Source organism: Hyalella azteca, unplaced genomic scaffold (assembly GCF_000764305.2).
Source record: "Hyalella azteca isolate HAZT.00-mixed unplaced genomic scaffold, Hazt_2.0.2 contig16463, whole genome shotgun sequence".
NCBI lineage: Eukaryota > Metazoa > Arthropoda > Malacostraca > Amphipoda > Hyalellidae > Hyalella > Hyalella azteca.
The window spans coordinates 138,593-156,799 of record NW_025946286.1 but is presented as its reverse complement, the minus strand read 5'-3'; the positions used below and the strand labels follow the sequence as shown (position 1 = coordinate 156,799).

Below are 18,207 nucleotides of genomic sequence, written 5' to 3'. Positions count from 1 at the left end.
TGCGACATGCGCATGCGCACCTGCAAGTACGTCGCTCTGCGACATGCGCATGCGCACCTGCAAGTGCGTCGCTCTGTGACATGCGCATGCGCACCTGCAAGTACGTCGCTCTGTGTCATGCGCATGCGCACCTGCAAGTACGTCGCTCTGTGACATGCGCATGCGCACCTGCAAGTACGTCGCTCTGCGACATGCGCATGCGCACCTGCAAGTACGTCGCTCTGTGTCATGCGCATGCGCACCTGCAAGTACGTCGCTCTGTGACATGAGCATGCGCACCTGCAAGTACGTCGCTATGCGACATGCGCATGCGCACCTGCAAGTACGTCGCTTGCATGCCGAGTGAAATGCAAACCTACAGACACTGTAATGGTATCAGGACTTTAAGTATCGCTTCTATATTGTGCGAAAATTGTCTGCTGAGTGAAATTCGGGTCTGTTACTGTACGTCGATTTTATGCCGACTGTGGTGCTTCACATCAACTGGTGCGTTGATTTTTTGTTGAGTTCCATAGGATTTGCATGTAAGTAAATATTATTCTGATATGTAAACTAATTTAAATTTTGACCTGCAAACATATCGATCAATGATGATTAAAATCATCATTAAATGGGTAATGTCAGAAAATTGACTGACTGATATGGAATGTGCTAGTGCTTTGGAATGTGCTAGTGCTTTGGAATATGCTAGTGCTTAATTTGGCTCGCGAACGTTATAACAGCTAAAGAGAGGTGGACTGCCATGCATGATAGTCAGATGGTCTAATGAAAACTTTTTTTTATCTTTGAACGCAACGATAACTGGTGAAAAAAATTTCTCTACTCTAAAAACTTTTTCTACCTTTATCACTGTTATTTCTCATGTTACCGTTAAACATGAAACCAATCAATTTGAAGAGTATTTGCAGCGAATTTTGTTATGGTTTCTTATGATGACGTTTTTTAGGGTGACGGATAATAGACGGTGTGGGGATATACGAGTCAGCAATCACTGTGCGCAGAAGCGAAAAGGAATTCATTTAAGCATTCACGACCTGTCATCAGTGTGAGATGAACATTAAAAGCCCAGCGGGCAACGTCCAGTCATAATTCTTCGCATTAGCGCCAGTAAATGAGCTCGTAATGTTGCAGTTGATGCCTGAGGTTACTGAAGTGAGCTGATCCCAGCAAAGGTAAAGAAACTCTTCTCGACTCGCTCTGTGAATTTTCCCTCTGTCTTTGCTTCTGTATTTTCGCTGCCAATTTGTCCAATTATTAACTAATGCCTGGTATTCGGCAAGGCTCTTCCGTGCAGTGGTTAATTCGGTGCAAGAAATCTTAGACGCCAGCATTAATTTCTGCAATTTCTGAAGAATTCTGAGGATTAAAGAAGGAATGAGGATCTCAGGACATTAATGATGTTCCGAATTATAGGTTGGTGAAACGCTAATAATTATCGAAGTAAACGGAGGATGACGATAGCAGTTGTGTCGCAGAGCATCTAGGAAAAATTAAAACCCAAACCGTACGTTAGGAAGAATATGATTTAAAATCACAAGTTTATGCGTAATTGGTATAAGAATGACATCAACATTGAACTGAGTAATATTTAGGTAATTTATGCTGATTAAATTCCTATGAATCATGACTGAATCTATTAATATATGGCTATCACAAACTCCGCCAAACATAACATCGCTACTCAGTGCGCTAAATCCCGTGAAAGTTAAATCCCAGATTACGATCATCAACAATTATTCTTAAGTTTCACGAGCTTGAGCCTAGTTAAGTAAAGTTTTCTTTGATATCACACGTGCTTGGAAAGTGGAAAGTAAGTTTGCGACGTACAGAGGGAGCGTTCAGTTAGACGCGGTCACGCTCTGCTGCGTCGGCGCGCCCAGCCTCTGCAATTATAGCTCAACTTCGATGCACTTCTTGGGAGCAACGAAACCGTGACTCTCGCCATCTGCACTTAGATCAATTCTTCTGAGCCAAATACGAGGATAGAATTACAGTTACATGGCGCCATGAACTAACGGCTCGGCACACGATGTTGCCTGATCTGCTTCTGTATCGCGGAGAGCGGGAACTGCGCATGAAAACATTCCGATAATTTGCGGTCAAAATAATCCAAAACTTATAGAGTTTCCATGGGATAGTAATATTAAATGACATAATGAGAAATGATTTCGACCACTTATTAAGAGAATTTTTTGCTTGTGGAATCTAATTTTTTTTACTGTCACTGAGGTCGATCGTGTAGCCATCGGTTAGCCGCAGGTCGTACCGCCCGTTGCTGGCCGCTAAAAATTTAATGTCTTTTTCTTTTATAACAATCAGTTTCAATCGCCAGAGCTGATCTTAATAACTATTGTCGACCATCGCCACAGCTGATTTTCATCTCTTTATGCTGGGGAAGAATTTCCAAGCACTGATATGAATAAGGCTTGGCGATCGTTCGCTATCGTCACCGCGTTTGCTAAATTCCCAGAAAAAATTCAAGTCATGCACAAAACGTTATTCTTTAAATTTCAATATTTGTTTCCGAAATCACCAAGGGAAATAATTCCGTGCAACCAAAACGAGTTACGGACTTTGATCCATATTTATTCACGCCTTTTTGAAGCTACTTTTTATTTTCATTTCCCTCTAAATAATACCCTAAACAAGATAATTTTTGCAGTCAAAACGTGGTACCGACTTCGCACGCTCACTGCCAAACAACTAAGCGCTGCGACGATGTCTGCCCATACTCCTACAAGCCGGTGTGTGGCTCCGACTCCCGCATCTACAACAGCAAGTGCCAGATGAAGGTTAAGAACTGCGGGTAAGTGGAGTACAATACAGTAATACGTCATCAAGATGAAGGTTAAGAACTGCGGGTAAGTGGAGTACAATACAGTAATACGGCATCAAGATGAAGGTTAAGAACCTGTCTCTTATACACATCTAGATGTGTATAAGAGACAGGGGTGGAGGAGTGTCGGTGAGTGGTCCTAACACTATCCACCTACCTTAACCGCTGCATCCTCAGGGTGGAGGAGTGTCGGTGAGTGGTCCTAACACTCTCTACCTACCTTAACCGCTGCATCCTCAGGGTGGAGGAGTGCCGGTGAGTGGTCCTAACACCATCCACCTACCTTAACCGCTGCATCCTCAGGGTGGAGGAGCGCCGGTGAGTGGTCCTAACACTATCCACCTACCTTAACCGCTGCATCCTCAGGGTGGAGGAGTGCCGGTGAGTGGTCCTAACACTCCATCCTACCTTAACCGCTGCATCCTCAGGGTGGAGGAGTGCCGGTGAGTGGTCGTGGCACTCAACACTAGAACAAACCATGTCCAAGAATGAAAACAAAATGTGTCTATGAATACCGGTAAGTGGTCCTGACATTCATCGCTCGCAAGATCTCCCGGTTTGTAATGCCGGTGAGTGGCCCGTAATTCATCACTCGCAAGATCTCCTGGTTTGTGAGTGCCGGTTATTGGCCCGTAATTCATCATTCACATGATCTCTAGGTTTGTGAGTGCCGGTGAGTGGCCTGATACAAGTAAACTCACGGTCGATGACTGCCGGTGAGTAATCGCCACTTACCACTCACAGGACCCTTTTAATTGTGCTTGCCTGTATCTTTCCCGACATCCACGCTGACTGGATTTCAAAATTTTCACATAGCATCTTTTAAAATATTTCAGATTTTCTAGCTAACCTTCACTAAGTTCCTTGCCTAAATAACAGTTCATAGTTTTCCACTTCTTAGAAATGAAACGGAGCATGTCATATAATAAAAACGAAGTGGATGTCCTGTGGCCAGTAAGAAGTGATGACCGTAGTCGACGTGCTCACTGCAGACGAAATAGCTGAGGCGAAAATTTGCTAATTTGAGAATTATTGACTTGCAGCAGATAAGATGGCTTGGCTCTTGGTTTGTAAAAATATTATATCCATAATTTTACGGTTATGAAATCTTATCTTAAAATCATTGGCGTTGAGCAAGGGACTGAATGACCGGACTCGGCGAAATCAGATAGCGGATCAAAATTTGCCGCACAATTTCTGTCCGCATTTCGACCAACAAAGAAATTCGTAAAGCGAAAAAATGCACAATGATCTCCGATCTTGAGAGACGCAAAAAAAACTTAACATTGGACATCGAATCCTGAAATGGATGAACTTTTTTTAGAATTAGGTTCCTTTGGCGAAATAAATTTTAAAAATTTAAATCATTTGAATTTTTAATGAAAAGGAAAAAAGCGTATCAAGGATTTTCAATGTATCAAGGATTTTCAAAGAAAATGATTGCAAAAAGAGCCAATCCTTTTCATTGAAAATCCTTGATACATTGAAAATCCTTTTCATTTAAAATTCAAATGATTAAAATTTTTAAAATTTATTTCACCAAAGGAACCAAATTCTAAAAAAATGATTTAAATAATTTATTTAATGATTTTACATGATTTTAAAATGATTTTTTTTATTTTAAGTGATTTTAAATAAAAAAATTATTTAAATTTTCAGTATTTGAACATGACTATTGCAATTATCACGTATTTATAGTTATTAATGAAGAAGTTGTTCGATAATGCAGGTTTTGTATGGTAAGCAGTACTATAAAAGTAGTTGAGAACAAATGTATCAATAGCATAACACAAATGTTAAAAACGTTCATAAATTACTAATAGACTATCTAAGCTACATAATATGGAAAGAATGCAGTCAGTGACATGAAGAAGACATCACCAAACTGAAGGAAACATAACTGACGCGTGAAACAAAGAGCTGCCCGCTCGGTCAAGAAGAAGTCGCGCTGCGCCGACGAGGGCAACGAAAAAAAAAACTTCGACTAGACCGCATCACCCGAGGTTGTATGGAGCAAGCCTGTCATTACCAGCGGGCCGATAATGGACTTGCAGTTCCCTCATTACCTTCACAGTTACCGATGATTTCGTACAAATCGAGTCGACATCAACGATGGCAAGATTCGCCCTGGATTCGAAATAGCGGCCTACGGAATAAATGCCACATGAGATGTCCGTGACAGCCGATCACAATTTGCTGTAATAACTGAATTTAATCCACTGCAGTTATACTACTTTTAAATATATTTTGAAAGGGAAAAATTACGATTGATCGGTTCTAATAAATTTACTGAATTAGAACAAATTTCGCAGCATGAGATCAAATACTGTAATTATCAATTTGCTAAATTTGACGTATTCTAGACAGTCATGGGCGACAAACGTGCTGACTCCATATTAATTAATGGGTTTAAATATAGATTTCATTGAATTTCATGTATTTCTTGTATGCTCAAAAAATTAAACAGAAATCGTTGATTCCATTCAAAGTTGAGTTTGTTTTCGTGTGAAACTGAAACGATACTCTTGATGCTAGCGAATCTTGATCAGGGAAAAGTTTCTCTTTACCGAAGCTCTGCAAGAATAAGTCCGTTTTTCCGAACTTCTCCACTCTTCAAATATAAAGCGATAAAAACTGTATGCAACAAAAGCCTGCTCGTTTGTGTCCGTCGGGCAAAGAGAAATCGTCTATTTGGCCTCCTCGAGTCATCTTTACTCCTTTTCCTTAGCTGCGTTTGATTGTGATTTCAATTCTTTCTGTTGAAAAATCATCAGAGGAATTTTATACTGACTGCCGATGCGAGTGCTCCTGATGATTTTAGCTCCAGGAGTCTCCTGCTTGAGAGGCTACGTTTCATGCAGTGCACGAGAGGGTGTTTCTTTAGAAGACCCTTTAGATGGCATATGCTTATCCACGACTGCGAAATTAGACTGAAATTATTGTATCAAAAATTAATTTTAATATTACAAGACTTTCAAACTATGCTCTCAGCGTTATGGCTATGTAGGCAATCTGAAAATAAATTAATGGAGAATGAAGAATATGCCACGCTATTCTCTCCTAAAACTTTCGCGCTATTCTCCAAAAGCATACGGCTGGCGGCAACCACCAACCAAATAGGAGCCCGGCAAATAGAAGAAATGATCCGCTTCCGTAGTTTCTGGTTACGCGTCACGCAAAAACCACACAAAATTTGCGGCTGGGCTGACGAAATCTCGAGGGATGGAAGCAGGGAGAGTATCAATAGAAATTGCTTGCTTTAGCCATTCAGGATCCTCAGGCGCTGCAATTAGTCTTCATCAAGGAATTATTTTTAGTCATGTAGACATTTAAGAAAGTTCGCTATTATGCGAAGCGAGATTTAGGTCACACCGGATTTTTTCCGCATTTTTTATTTGAACTTTAATGTCCTAGCAAATTTTAAATAAGAAGAAGTTGAATAAATAGTGCCCTGGTATGGCAAGAAATTTATGAAGGAAACGCTTTCTCAGCGTGCGAATCAGTTTCGTTTCACGGATCACGTGTAAACCTGCATGTATAATAGCTTCTCGTCTTTTTCTATGTGCTTCATCTCGATTTTTGTGTTCATCACCTCGGTTTGCCTGTAACCTAATCCACCCACTTTTCTTCTCCTTATATTCTATCATTGCATCACACTTTTCCACTCTTTCTCTTGCTCTCTTTCCAGTTAAATTACGCTCGGCCAAGCTTCATTCTCCCTTTTTCCACTGCTTCTACAACAGTTCAACTCGATTGCATCCCGCCATCATACTTGCACTAACTCTTCCGTTCCCTTCAGCCCACTCCCACACACTCCACTGATACTTCATGCCGCTCCATGACTATCCTGCTCCCTCTATCTCCTCCCTACTGATTACTGCTCCCGCCATCTCACTCCTACTGACTACTGCTCCCTCCCTCTCACTCCTACTGACTACTGCTCCCTCCCTCTCACTCCTACTGACTGCTGCTCCCTCTATCTCACTCCTACTGACTACTGCTCCCTCCATCTCACTCCCACTGACTACTGCTCCCTCCATCTCACTCCTACTGACTACTGCTCCCTCCCTCGGTCCTGACCACGTCACTCGATACATCCGCTCGGCTAAGCCGTGACATTCACTTCCTTCTCTGCAGTCGCTGCAGCAATGCAGTGCTGCAAATCACATTCTCAAATTGAATTTTCTTTTATTATTTTAGCAAGGGGATTCTTATACTATATACTTATCTCTTAAGGGGATTCTTAAAACGTGGAAAAAATATTGCCTTCATTTGGAACGATGGTACGATTTACCATGTGAGAATGGAAACACTATATTTCGTTTCGAATATTGATATTTTTACTGAAATATTAGGCGCCGGCAAATTCCTTCTTTCTTTGACAATGAAGTCACTCGTTGGAAAGGTTTATTCTATATAGATGAATATTTCCCACCTGGCATTGGTTCCCATCACTACCATAAGGCTTGCATTCGATTGCTGATTGCTTAGAACGATCACCACGTATAAAGTGTTTTCATCCATTTGATATTCATTATCATTAAAAATTGTCTGTACTATTTTTCAGGAAGAAAAAATATAAAATTATCTGATTTGAATTTATTTGAGGTATATGAATTATTTAATTTTATCGGTTAATGAGACCTAAGACTTGTCCCGCAGGTCAGGGACGACGTTCGCTCACTTCGGCCCGTGCGTGGGTACGGGCAACCTGACGACAACGTCGGGCTGCCCGTCGGACTGCACGGGCGTCAAGGAGGACGCGCCCGTCTGCGCTTCCGATGGGAACGTCTACACGTCGCTCTGTGACATGCGCATGCGCACCTGCAAGTACGTCGCTCTGTGTCATGCGCATGCGCACCTGCAAGTACGTCGCTCTGTGACATGCGCTACAGTAATACGGCATCAAGATGAAGGTTAAGAACTGCGGGTAAGTGAAGTACAATACAGTAATACGACATCAAGATGAAGGTTAAGAACTGCGGGCAAGTGGAGTACAATACAGTAATACGGCATTAAAACAAATACGTCTCTGACAGTGATTCGTTCAAGTGGTTTAAATGAAGATCAAAATAGCGAGTTAGTTTTCTACTGACCGTTATTATAGTAATGAACAAGTAGTGCAATCAGAAAAAAGTTTACAAATAAACGAAAAAATTTCATGATCGCTTCTGTTGCATTTTCAAGTAAATCACAAAAATACGCGAGTGCAAGAAATGATTTAGATATTCAGGCATAAAACATATTGCCCCGTAGCCATAATTTCTAAACTCGCTCAAGTACACGTAGTGATCTAAGAATGCATTACAATTTTCAAGGAGTCGAATAATTCTTTAGTTGGTAAATCAAAACGCAGATATAGCAAATAATAAGCAAATTTAGCAAATAAATTTATTATTATTTGCTTATTCTGGCTTTTGATTTACCAAAGTCATTTAAGGAATTGTTCGACTCCTTGAAAATTATAATACATTCTTTGGTCATTAATTCTACGCATTTAAACAAGAAAGTTCTGTCATCTTATGATAAGTAGTAGTCTAAGTACACGAAGTAGTCTAAGTACACGTAGTGATCTAAGTACACTAAGTATTCTAAGTACACGTAGTGATCTAAGTACAAGAAGTAGTTAACGTACACGTAGCAGCCGATTTATCTTCTGTGATAGGTTGATTTATCTCGTAAAGCCGTCAGTGATTGGCTGACGGAGTTACGAAATCGCACCTATTTTTGATAAGACGTCTCCTGATACCAGGCGCCACATCTTCGAGACGCCGATGGTTCACTGCCGACCTCAGGAACGCACCACGGGAGGCTGTCCCATCTCGTGCGAGGCTGTCCCCCATGACCCCGTCTGCGGGTCCAACGGCCGCCTCTACGACAGCGAGTGTGACATGGAGCGACTTAACTGCGGGTCTGAATTTTATTTTGCAGACAAAATATATCATGACGAAGTGATAAGTTAACCGATAAGTACAAACATCATAAATAAATAGGAATTATTATTTTCTAGCTGATCGGTTATAGGAAAATTTCCATTATAATTACTAACGCTATTTAAAACTCAAACTATTAATAAATGGTATTTAAAATTAAAAATTTTGATGATTCTCTGAAATTACACACAAGCTATTTTTAAAGAACATGTCAGGCAGACCAGCTTCTGTGTGAATAAAATACCAAGAACTTCGATATAGGTGAGAGAATGGTACTGCATTCTATAAAAAGCGAAGAAATTCGTATAATTGATCAATAATTGGTCAACAATTGATCATTAATCATTGCCCTCGCTAGCCTGGGGGGCGCAGGGCGTGTGTTCCCCGTGAGTCTAGAGAAGTGCCGCAAGAAGATGGACAGCTGTGAGCGCATCCAGTGTCCATTCACGCTGGACCCTGTCTGTGGCACGGACAGCACCACTTACGTCAACTACTGTCACCTGCACAAGGCAACGTGCAAGTTAGTTGATAATACAGCAGTAATATAATTAAATTGAAAAAAAATTAATACTGCAGTTGATGAAACAGCTGTGATATAATTAAACTGAAAAAGTTATTGCAACTGACACCGGTACAAGGCAAGATGTGATTCAGTTAATATAAAACAGCACGGATATAATATAATATAACCGAAAAAGTTATTAGTCTATTTTTAACGTCGCAGAAATATAACCAAAATAACTAAACTGAAAGAGTTGAGATCTCATGATGTCTATTAATAAAGAAGCCGGTCTGAAAGATCACTCATCAAAATGTTTAGCTTTTCACGTGAGTACCGCAGAAGTCAGATAGTTACTGCGCAGCCATCATTTAGGGAAAATACTCATGGTAATCAAAGGTATCATTGCGCGAATTGTACTTTAAAGATATTTTGTAGTAATTATTGATAGCGTTAATGAGTTCAACGCAAGATGGATAATGACTTTAAATACGAGTACATAAAGTATCGAAAAATACTCAATGCCAGGAAATCAACTTGCCATTTCTCATGAAGGGTGTGGTTGGTATTAGAAAATCAGATTGCCCGAATTTTACTTCACAGATATTTTCGGAATAATTGTAGATGTCAAAAGGAATTCGACACCAGATACATAATGACTTGTATATACATCAAGTTAAGAAACATTATATAGAAACTGTATCGCAGGTCATATTTTAAACCAACTTGCTCTCCCCAGGAAGGGCGTGGAGCTTGCTCACTACGGTGAGTGTCCTGACATGAGCATCAGGGAGAACTGCGACGCTGAGTGTCAGGACCAAGAGAGCACGTACCCGGTGTGTGGTTCTGACGGTAACGTCTACAAGTCTACGTGTGACATGCACAAGCGAACCTGCGGCCAGAAGTGAGGCTTGTTTGTTAACGGTATCCTCCTATATGAAAATATTATATAGCCTTATAGGATAAAATATGTGACACGTTTGAATCAAACTTTGAAGTTAAGTGAGGCTTGTTTGTTAATTAACAGTAACCTCCTATATAAAAAAATTATATAGGCTTCTAGGACTAAATATGTGACACATTTGAATGAAGCTTTGAATTTAAGTGAGGCTTGCGTGTTAAAGGTAACCGTCTATTACAGTGAAAACCTATAACCCCTACGACAAAATATATGACATATTTGACCTTGTTTCCCTACATTCAATTATTTTACATATGGTGAGTGAAGTTTTGCATTGAGGTGTGGCTTGCCTGTTCTAACCTTCTCAAACATGTAACACATTCAAATGGAACTGATTCTTCTAGCATTTCTATTATGAGAGATAAATTAAATGAAAAGCTATATATTTTACTAAGTAACATGCATCAGTGTTATTTGGATGAAAAATCTTTGAATGTTTCTTGCTGGTAATTCAAATTTTTCATAACGTACTTCTCTTCGTCGACATTGACCTATTTGACTTCTATAAACGACGAACTCAGCATACTACGTAAATTTATTGATTGTATAGTACTACAGTTTATGCGTGCAACAAATCGTACGTATATCAACAACATACATACTACGCGTTTCAAGGCTTCTGTTGTTTCGAGTTTGCTTTGTATTATTACTAGTGCTTGATATTTAACAGTGAATTTTGTGATCCCAACATGTACCGAGCGATGTACAGTTTATTGATTTCATGTGAAATACCAGAGGTGTGATCAGACTTGTGACTTCCTTCGAAACAGAGATTAGTTGTAAATACATACTGGTATTAATACTATGTATTACTATACATAGTATTAATACCAGTAACTATGTGGCGTGAAGTTACTATAACTTGTAATAGTAGTGTACTCGTATATTCTAATTAGTATATACAAGTGCTACCAAAACTCACTTGCCTGGACCTGCAGGGTGGTGGCGGTAGCGCTGCATCACTGCGAGGCCACCAAGCACTGCGTCCTGGAGTGTAGGGGCGACAACGTGGCGGTGTGTGGCTCTGACAACAAAATGTACCGCAACAAGTGCGAGATGAAGACCAAGAACTGCGGGTGAGTTGTCCACCAGGGCCTATACTTTCAAAACAAGTTAAGAGATCGTAAGTTCATCAGTCAATCGTTGACGGCTTTCAATCAAAATCCACCAATCGTAGACAAGAAAATAAGGAGTAAGTACTTACGTTCACGTAGCGAATTTTGAAAGTATAGGCCCAGGATGGGAATTGCTTGAACTAGTTGAATAGAAGACGCGGAAAGTTAATAACTAGTGATACGCAAGCGCAACGCTGCACTATGCAAACTCACTTCAAAGTTAAGGTTATTATTGAATTGTTGAGTATGCAACCATATGTGACTTTGTTCGGAATTTTGAAACGAATGGGAATTCGAAGTGATTAGCGCTTGACAATGAGAAATTTGAGTCTGCCTTTGACGAACTAAATGAATTTATTTTGTTTCCTCAGAGTTTTTTTGGACAAATTATTAAGAGTTCAAGTATAGATCTTTACGAATACAGTTCAATTGCAATTATTTAATTCTTGTTTCTTGCGGTGACTAATTTTTCTGAGATGGTTCAAAATCAAAGTTCATCCAGAATAAATAAGCCATTTTTCTAATCATTTCTAGAGTAAAATATTAACACAAGAATCATAATTCACTTGCCCCAGTAGAGGGTTGACATGGTGTCATGCATACCTGCAGGCAACACGTGTACGAGGTGCCACTCAAGCAGTGCCTGTCGGGCTTCCACTTTCTGAGTTGCCTGCGCTTCTGCCCGAAGACGTTCGAGCCCGTCTGTGGGACCGACGGCAAGACCTACAGCAACGAGTGCTTCCTGAAGATGGAGAACTGCAGGGCACGGAGCCTCGGACGGTCCTTCGTCAATAGGATCTACCACGGCAAATGCGGCTACCCGCAACCGCAGCCCAAGCTTTATATGTTCAGATAGACATGGTACCGGTCTCGTACTACCATTCCTACCATGCTCTCGACAATATCATAACTTCGATCCTAGTAGCAGCGAAAAAAATACTTTTAGAAGGTCGCAAAAATTTTTTTATTATGCTGAAAATATTGCATTGTGTTTACTGATTTACAATTTTCTGAAGAAAATACGAGAAGTCAGTAATGCTGTACATCCTAAAAGCTAAAAGCAAATGGTATCAAATTTGTTTGTTATTAGGGCTTTTAAAGAACTCTGAGGCATTACATTATTTTCGTGTAGTTAGCTAGAAATTTCCAAGCGAACATGTTATTTCCTTGAATTAGTTTTGCATTAGCATCGTTCGAATTTTTTATGAACCTGCCTTCTAATTTACACAAGAAAATCTATTGTACATAAGATCTTTGTTAGGGAGATCGGATTTTCGCTTGCCTCTATTAATACTTTTTTTTCGCACGATATTTTGAATTTATTTGAAAGTTCATTGGACGACTTTCGTTATTTACAGTTCTTTCTCATCAAAAATAAGAAGCAGTACTTTGTACACCGGGTTGTCCACAAATTTTTATTGAATATTATTCCAAGAAGCGTAAATTCTATGCTAATTAACATTGAATTAAGTGTTTGGTATATTCATGCCCGAAACTTTGTTCATGCCCCCGATTATTCTCAGTCGAGAATTACGAAACTAAAACTAAGTCTCACGTCCTAAATTACTGCTATCCATTTGGTAGACTATTTTTTCCGATGCTTCATGGTTTTTTCGCAAACGTTATCAAGTAAAATCATAGCTCGTGTAATTGCAAAAACAATAAAATAATTAAGACACGTATAGTGGAGAAGCATCTAAAATGCCACAACATTTTGTCCATTTTCTCGCCTAATTTTTCGTCATGCTTGGTTTCGCTTATATAGTTTACTCATGTTATAAAATAGTGCTTAGCTTGCCGTGTATGTTAATCAGAGTTATGCTCAGTGAATAGCTGTCATTTTCACCTGCGTGATCTTCATGATTGTTCTTTTTAAATTCCGTTTATTGTCAACTCGAATGAGATATAATTTTGATGTGGACTAGTGAACCTGAAAGAAATTTATCTGAAGAAAACAAGTTTACGGAATGCCTATTTTGAAAATTATGCGGAACAAATTACTTATCGTTTCCGTTAAAATTAGGTTTTATTCGCTCACAGACCAAGCTGTCACACTATGTATCGGTCAAGAATATTAAGCTCTTATCTGTGAATGTACGTCGGCTTTTACCTTTCTTGCGTACTGTTGAACAACTTGTGATAGTTAGTTACCCATGATCAAATTATTGTTAATATTGCAAGTTCGACGTTCGTTACCGCTGGAGACTGCAGGAGTTTTTTATTATTGGTGTGTTTTAAGTTATTTAAGCGAGGAATTGTCTTATTTTACTAAGGCTTGTTCTTTTATTTATTGTTGTTATAATCTATGTTATTCAAACTAGAAATCCGACATGCTATGGACTTTTAGTGATATGGTCTTGTGCCTGCCTGGTAGATCTTTTCCAATAAAACCCGTAACACAGAACTTTAATTATTCCTTAAGTTCCCGCTTTTTCGGAATATCTCTCAGGAGCGATAAAACAACGACCAGTATTTTACAATTGATTAAATAACTTGCATATGTTCAAAGACTGAGAGTAAAAAAAATTATGGCGCAAAAAAATTTTTCCACGCCACTAGTATCCCTTCGAAGGTACGGAGTAGGAATAGTAGAGTAAGAATTCGGAAAGGTATAGAGGAAGAAACCTATGGCCTCTTTCGCAGGATCCCTTCTTCAGAAAATAAGGCTCTATAGAGCGAGAAGACGCGCGTTGTCATAGATAGAGATATTTGTGTATAGAGCGCATAGAGATATTTGTAAGAATTGACCGCACTTGCATTGCCCTTAAGAATGTCTAGGAAAATATTATATTTTTGTTGAAATGACAAGCGTATTGAAGTATCAGTCTTGACAAAAATCATGAAACCAGATTCACGAATTTTAATAAACGATGATAAGACGAAGAACCGAATTAGTTGGCGTCGCATGTATTCGAAGCGGATCAACGAAACTTTAAAAATTACTGCTGTATGATACAGCAAACTGGTTCATTTGGAGAAGTAAATTAATCTACATAATTAAGAATCGTTTGTTGTTATGTAGTGAACATTGTGCAAGAACACTCACAAGCGCGTTTCATTATTGGTATACATGGTCATGATATTTGCTATACGAGCGTCACAATGCAAGTGGGAAATATAAATAAAGCTACATGTATTACGAACTTCAATCTGCTCGTCATTGTTTTCGAGAGGTTTGATGTTGGGATCATGCAAATATTCTAATGAGGCTGATACCGTCACTCAAGTGGTGAACGATACATAATGAGGGAGATTTGTTGAACGTGCATCAGTGCAAAATTCAAATGTTTTAAAAAATTATGTTTGAATTATTTCTATGCATAATTGTAATTATTTACGGAAGTTCTTTATGTAAAGTAGTCACTATTAGAATGATTTTTTTCGCGGGTTTGTGTGCGCTCAAAAGATACTACAAATTCATTAGATACATTTGAAGAAAATATCTGTACGAAAATAAACCTGGCCTTAACTCTTACCATTTTGCTCACAAGAATACCCTACTTGTGCAATCGCATGCTTCAGTTTCACACGTTTATTTCAACGTCACTTCGCTCGGTTCAAAAGGGATTACGAATTTCGATTGTCCGAAGTAGAACATCGTTAATGTCAAGCATCTCATAAGACCATGGGAGGCACGCAGAATGGCGTAAAACGCCGATTAGCAGCACTTACCACCTCGAATTTTTTTGATATGTTAAAAATTAATTTTATTACAGTTTTAGCGAAATTCAGCAGACAAAAGTTCAGCACGCCATTGAAATAATAAGCATGCCTTTTTGCAAGCTGATGCATTTTGTAATCTGTGTTTATCTGTAAAAAATTCAGGAGCCATACAAGCTAATTCACATGATTGAATTTAAATATTTTTTCCCTATCGTGGTCGAAGTTCGCAAGCTATTGCGAGTGATATCAAAGACATAATGCATCACGAACTGTTTCACCGCCTCAATAAGTTTCTGATGCTACCCATTACGTCGCGATCAGTTCTGAATTGACGTCAATATGCGTCGTTAACTGGCCGAAACAAACGTTACACTAACTAGTGCCGCGTCCGCCGCAATGTCGCTTTGGTTCAGAGATTATGTCCTATAGGCGGAGCTAGTAATTTTACAGTTACGTCTCCAGATAGTTCAATGTCAGCTCTCAAATTTCCACAGACATGTGTATCCCGCAAAATATACTGAAATTTAGTTAAAAGCATTGAAAAAGTTCTGATCGAAAACGACACTTATCTTTCATTCTTGGACACTTTCATTTTTTAAATGATGTTTCAGGCAATATTTTCAAAGGAATCTCATTCGGGGCAACAGTTGCAGTCATAATATAAATTCATGAAGTTAATTATAATTTTAACTTTACGTAAACTAAAAAATCAAATTTTGGTTGCAGTTAAAATTTAAGTTTCACGCTGAACCGAATTGATTTCATACCTTTGTTAAAGACTATACGAGGCAACCACGGCCGGCCCCGGCATATTGCACAGCAGTCTACCGAGAGCCGTACAGCTTGCCTAATTACCATCTAGTTCATCCTACGTAATTCAATCTGTCTACAATGTAAGTGTACAGCTGTAGGCGGCGTGTATATATTTTACCTATATTTTGGTGTTCTTAGCTCATTTTAGAACTTCGCCCATGAGTGCGATAGTGGAGCTGGAAAGTATCTGTGCTGATTTCCGAAGGAACTGAATGTCGCGCTTGCTATCGTATATTTTTAGTGCTAAGTGTACTATTAAAGTTCTTGGAGTATGTGCTCCTCGTGTGCTATAGACCTTAATCATGGATAAGAAGTAGCTTTGCCAGAACCGCATTACGAAGATCAGCACTATAATCCAAGGACGTAACATGATGATGGTTCGTGAGGGTTCACTCAGCTGGTAGTGTAGACTGTAGAGCGTTGAACTACGGCTAACTTATTTTGAAATATTCGCTATTCGAAACTGCCATCCTTCCTATATCCGAAACGAGATATTTGCTATATTCTTACTGTAAATATACCATACAGAAGAAACTAGATGAAAGTTAATTGTTAAGGCGTACAATTGAGAAAAGTCTTCTTGTCACTTTCGTCACAGAAACTCTTGTCCTGAAAGTTTATTCTTGAAAGAAACCATTTGCCTATTTCGTGTTTGGATTGTTAGGAAAGAGTTATTTACGAAGATAGATGTTGGCCCTATTTTGAAGGATTAAATTGTGATGACTGCCTTTCCAACGATAATAAAATTGATTTTACATCACTAGGACAGAGGATCTGATAGACTTTAGATAGATAAAGTCTCTGCATTCAAGAGTGCATTTTATGTGCCGCAGGAATAAGTTGGCCGCTACCACCATTCTGATACTACTGCTGGCAGTCCTGGAGTCGGTGGAAGGGCAGGTCCGCGGATTAATGTTGCCCCAGGACTTCCCGGAGGACGTGGATCTGGCCACCATCACACCCCAGACGGTGGACATGGTGCTCGCCGACAGGGCCGCTGTGCTACAGCTCGTAGAGTGCTTCGAGAACGAGGCGAGGTGTCGGTCTCGCGGTGCCCTCTCCTTCGCTCGTAAGTTCAATTAAAGGCTTGAAATGACGAGGGTCCTATAAATTATGAGAAATTTAGTGTTCTGCATAGCACTTAATCATCGGAGCTTCCTGATTTAAAGAACTTATGGGCAATGGAGCCGTAGCTGGAAACCATTTTAATTGTATGTTGTAATCGCGTTGGTGCAAAGTATAGCCTTACTTGATAACTTCGAAGAGACTAAAGTCAAAGGTAGTTAAGGTGACTGTTACTGCCGGAGGTTTTGACACGAGGCTGGTTCCCCCTAAGCTTCCAATTCTTACAAACCTTTTCTTAGCGGAAGCAATAAAGGGGTAATTGAACATGTAGAACTACTGAGAAGAGCGATCAGGTTGAGGGTAGGACTTCATATCGACAATGTGGCTAGAATGTTGACAAATTGGAAATGGTCAGTGGTCCGTTGATGACTACTATCCGTAATTGCATTTGTGTCACAGGGCAAGTGCGTCGCCTGGGCAAGAGCGGCCGGTGTCACCGCTGTTCCCCGCGTCAGCAGCAGCACATCAGCGTCATCATGCGCCGCACTGTCTCCGGTATGCAGAGCAAACACCCGGCAGAATGGCGGAGGATTGTTCCCTACATCAGAAACTTGTTGTGATGGTCTTCGTGGGGTTAATTTGATGAATTCTATCTATTTAAAGTACCGCTGAAACCAGCAGTCGCGGAGCATACTACTAATCGACGATCTTGATAGAATTTTCTCAATGCCAGTCTGAATGTCAGACCCCTTGAACGATTTGTCGACTTCGTTAATGGGTTCATTAGTTGATTACGTCTGTTACAGGGACGTGTACAGTTATTTTGCCTTAGTACTGCACTCAATTTGCCGCTAGTATATATCCGAAAACTGTGTTCGTACTAAAGTCGCTTCTAATTTCGTAGTAACGCCCATTCATAAGAAATGCACTGCGTACACTAATTGAATTTCCTGAACCCGCCTTCTGCTCGCGTTAATCTTGAATGAAATTTTTCTATAGGGTAATTTTCTGTGGCAGAGTGAGGTTTTCGAACGAGCTTGTAGGCGTTAATTAGGCTGCGTGACATTTTGTTACCGGTTTCTAGTGAAGTTGCATTTATCTAGGCAGCTTTAACATAGCTGTTGGTCCTTATGAGCTCAAACGCAAGCCTTCAATATTTCTGCGGTGGAAATGGTTCTTGTTGTTGACTAGCCTTGCGTTGCAGGAGCTCTCTTATTTCTTCGCATTTTCTTAAATCCTTGACTTCGGCCGGCTGTTGAGTTTACCTTCAGTCTGTCTGTAATTTATTAATGTTAATTTTTAATAAAATGTAGATCGTGAAA

The 18,207-nt window shown here is 39.7% G+C and overlaps 2 protein-coding genes across 2 annotated transcripts in view; both read left to right on the top strand.

The window, feature by feature from the left end:
* LOC108667214 (agrin) overlaps positions 1-13,748 on the top strand; it is a 37,364-nt gene extending 23,616 nt beyond the window's left edge. Inside the window, exons 5-11 of the mRNA XM_047884921.1 lie at positions 102-174; positions 2,663-2,806; positions 8,589-8,747; positions 9,128-9,289; positions 10,008-10,172; positions 11,168-11,305; positions 11,954-13,748. Coding sequence (XP_047740877.1) covers positions 102-174; positions 2,663-2,806; positions 8,589-8,747; positions 9,128-9,289; positions 10,008-10,172; positions 11,168-11,305; positions 11,954-12,200 — 1,088 coding nt within the window. The 3' untranslated portion in view covers positions 12,201-13,748. The remainder of the gene's footprint in view (positions 1-101; positions 175-2,662; positions 2,807-8,588; positions 8,748-9,127; positions 9,290-10,007; positions 10,173-11,167; positions 11,306-11,953) is intronic.
* A 2,068-nt stretch (positions 13,749-15,816) lies between these two features.
* LOC108667218 lies at positions 15,817-18,207 on the top strand. Its single transcript, XM_018154212.1, has 3 exons — positions 15,817-15,900; positions 16,654-16,889; positions 17,345-18,207. Coding segments are annotated over exons 1-3 (399 nt in total). The 5' UTR covers positions 15,817-15,898; the 3' UTR covers positions 17,506-18,207.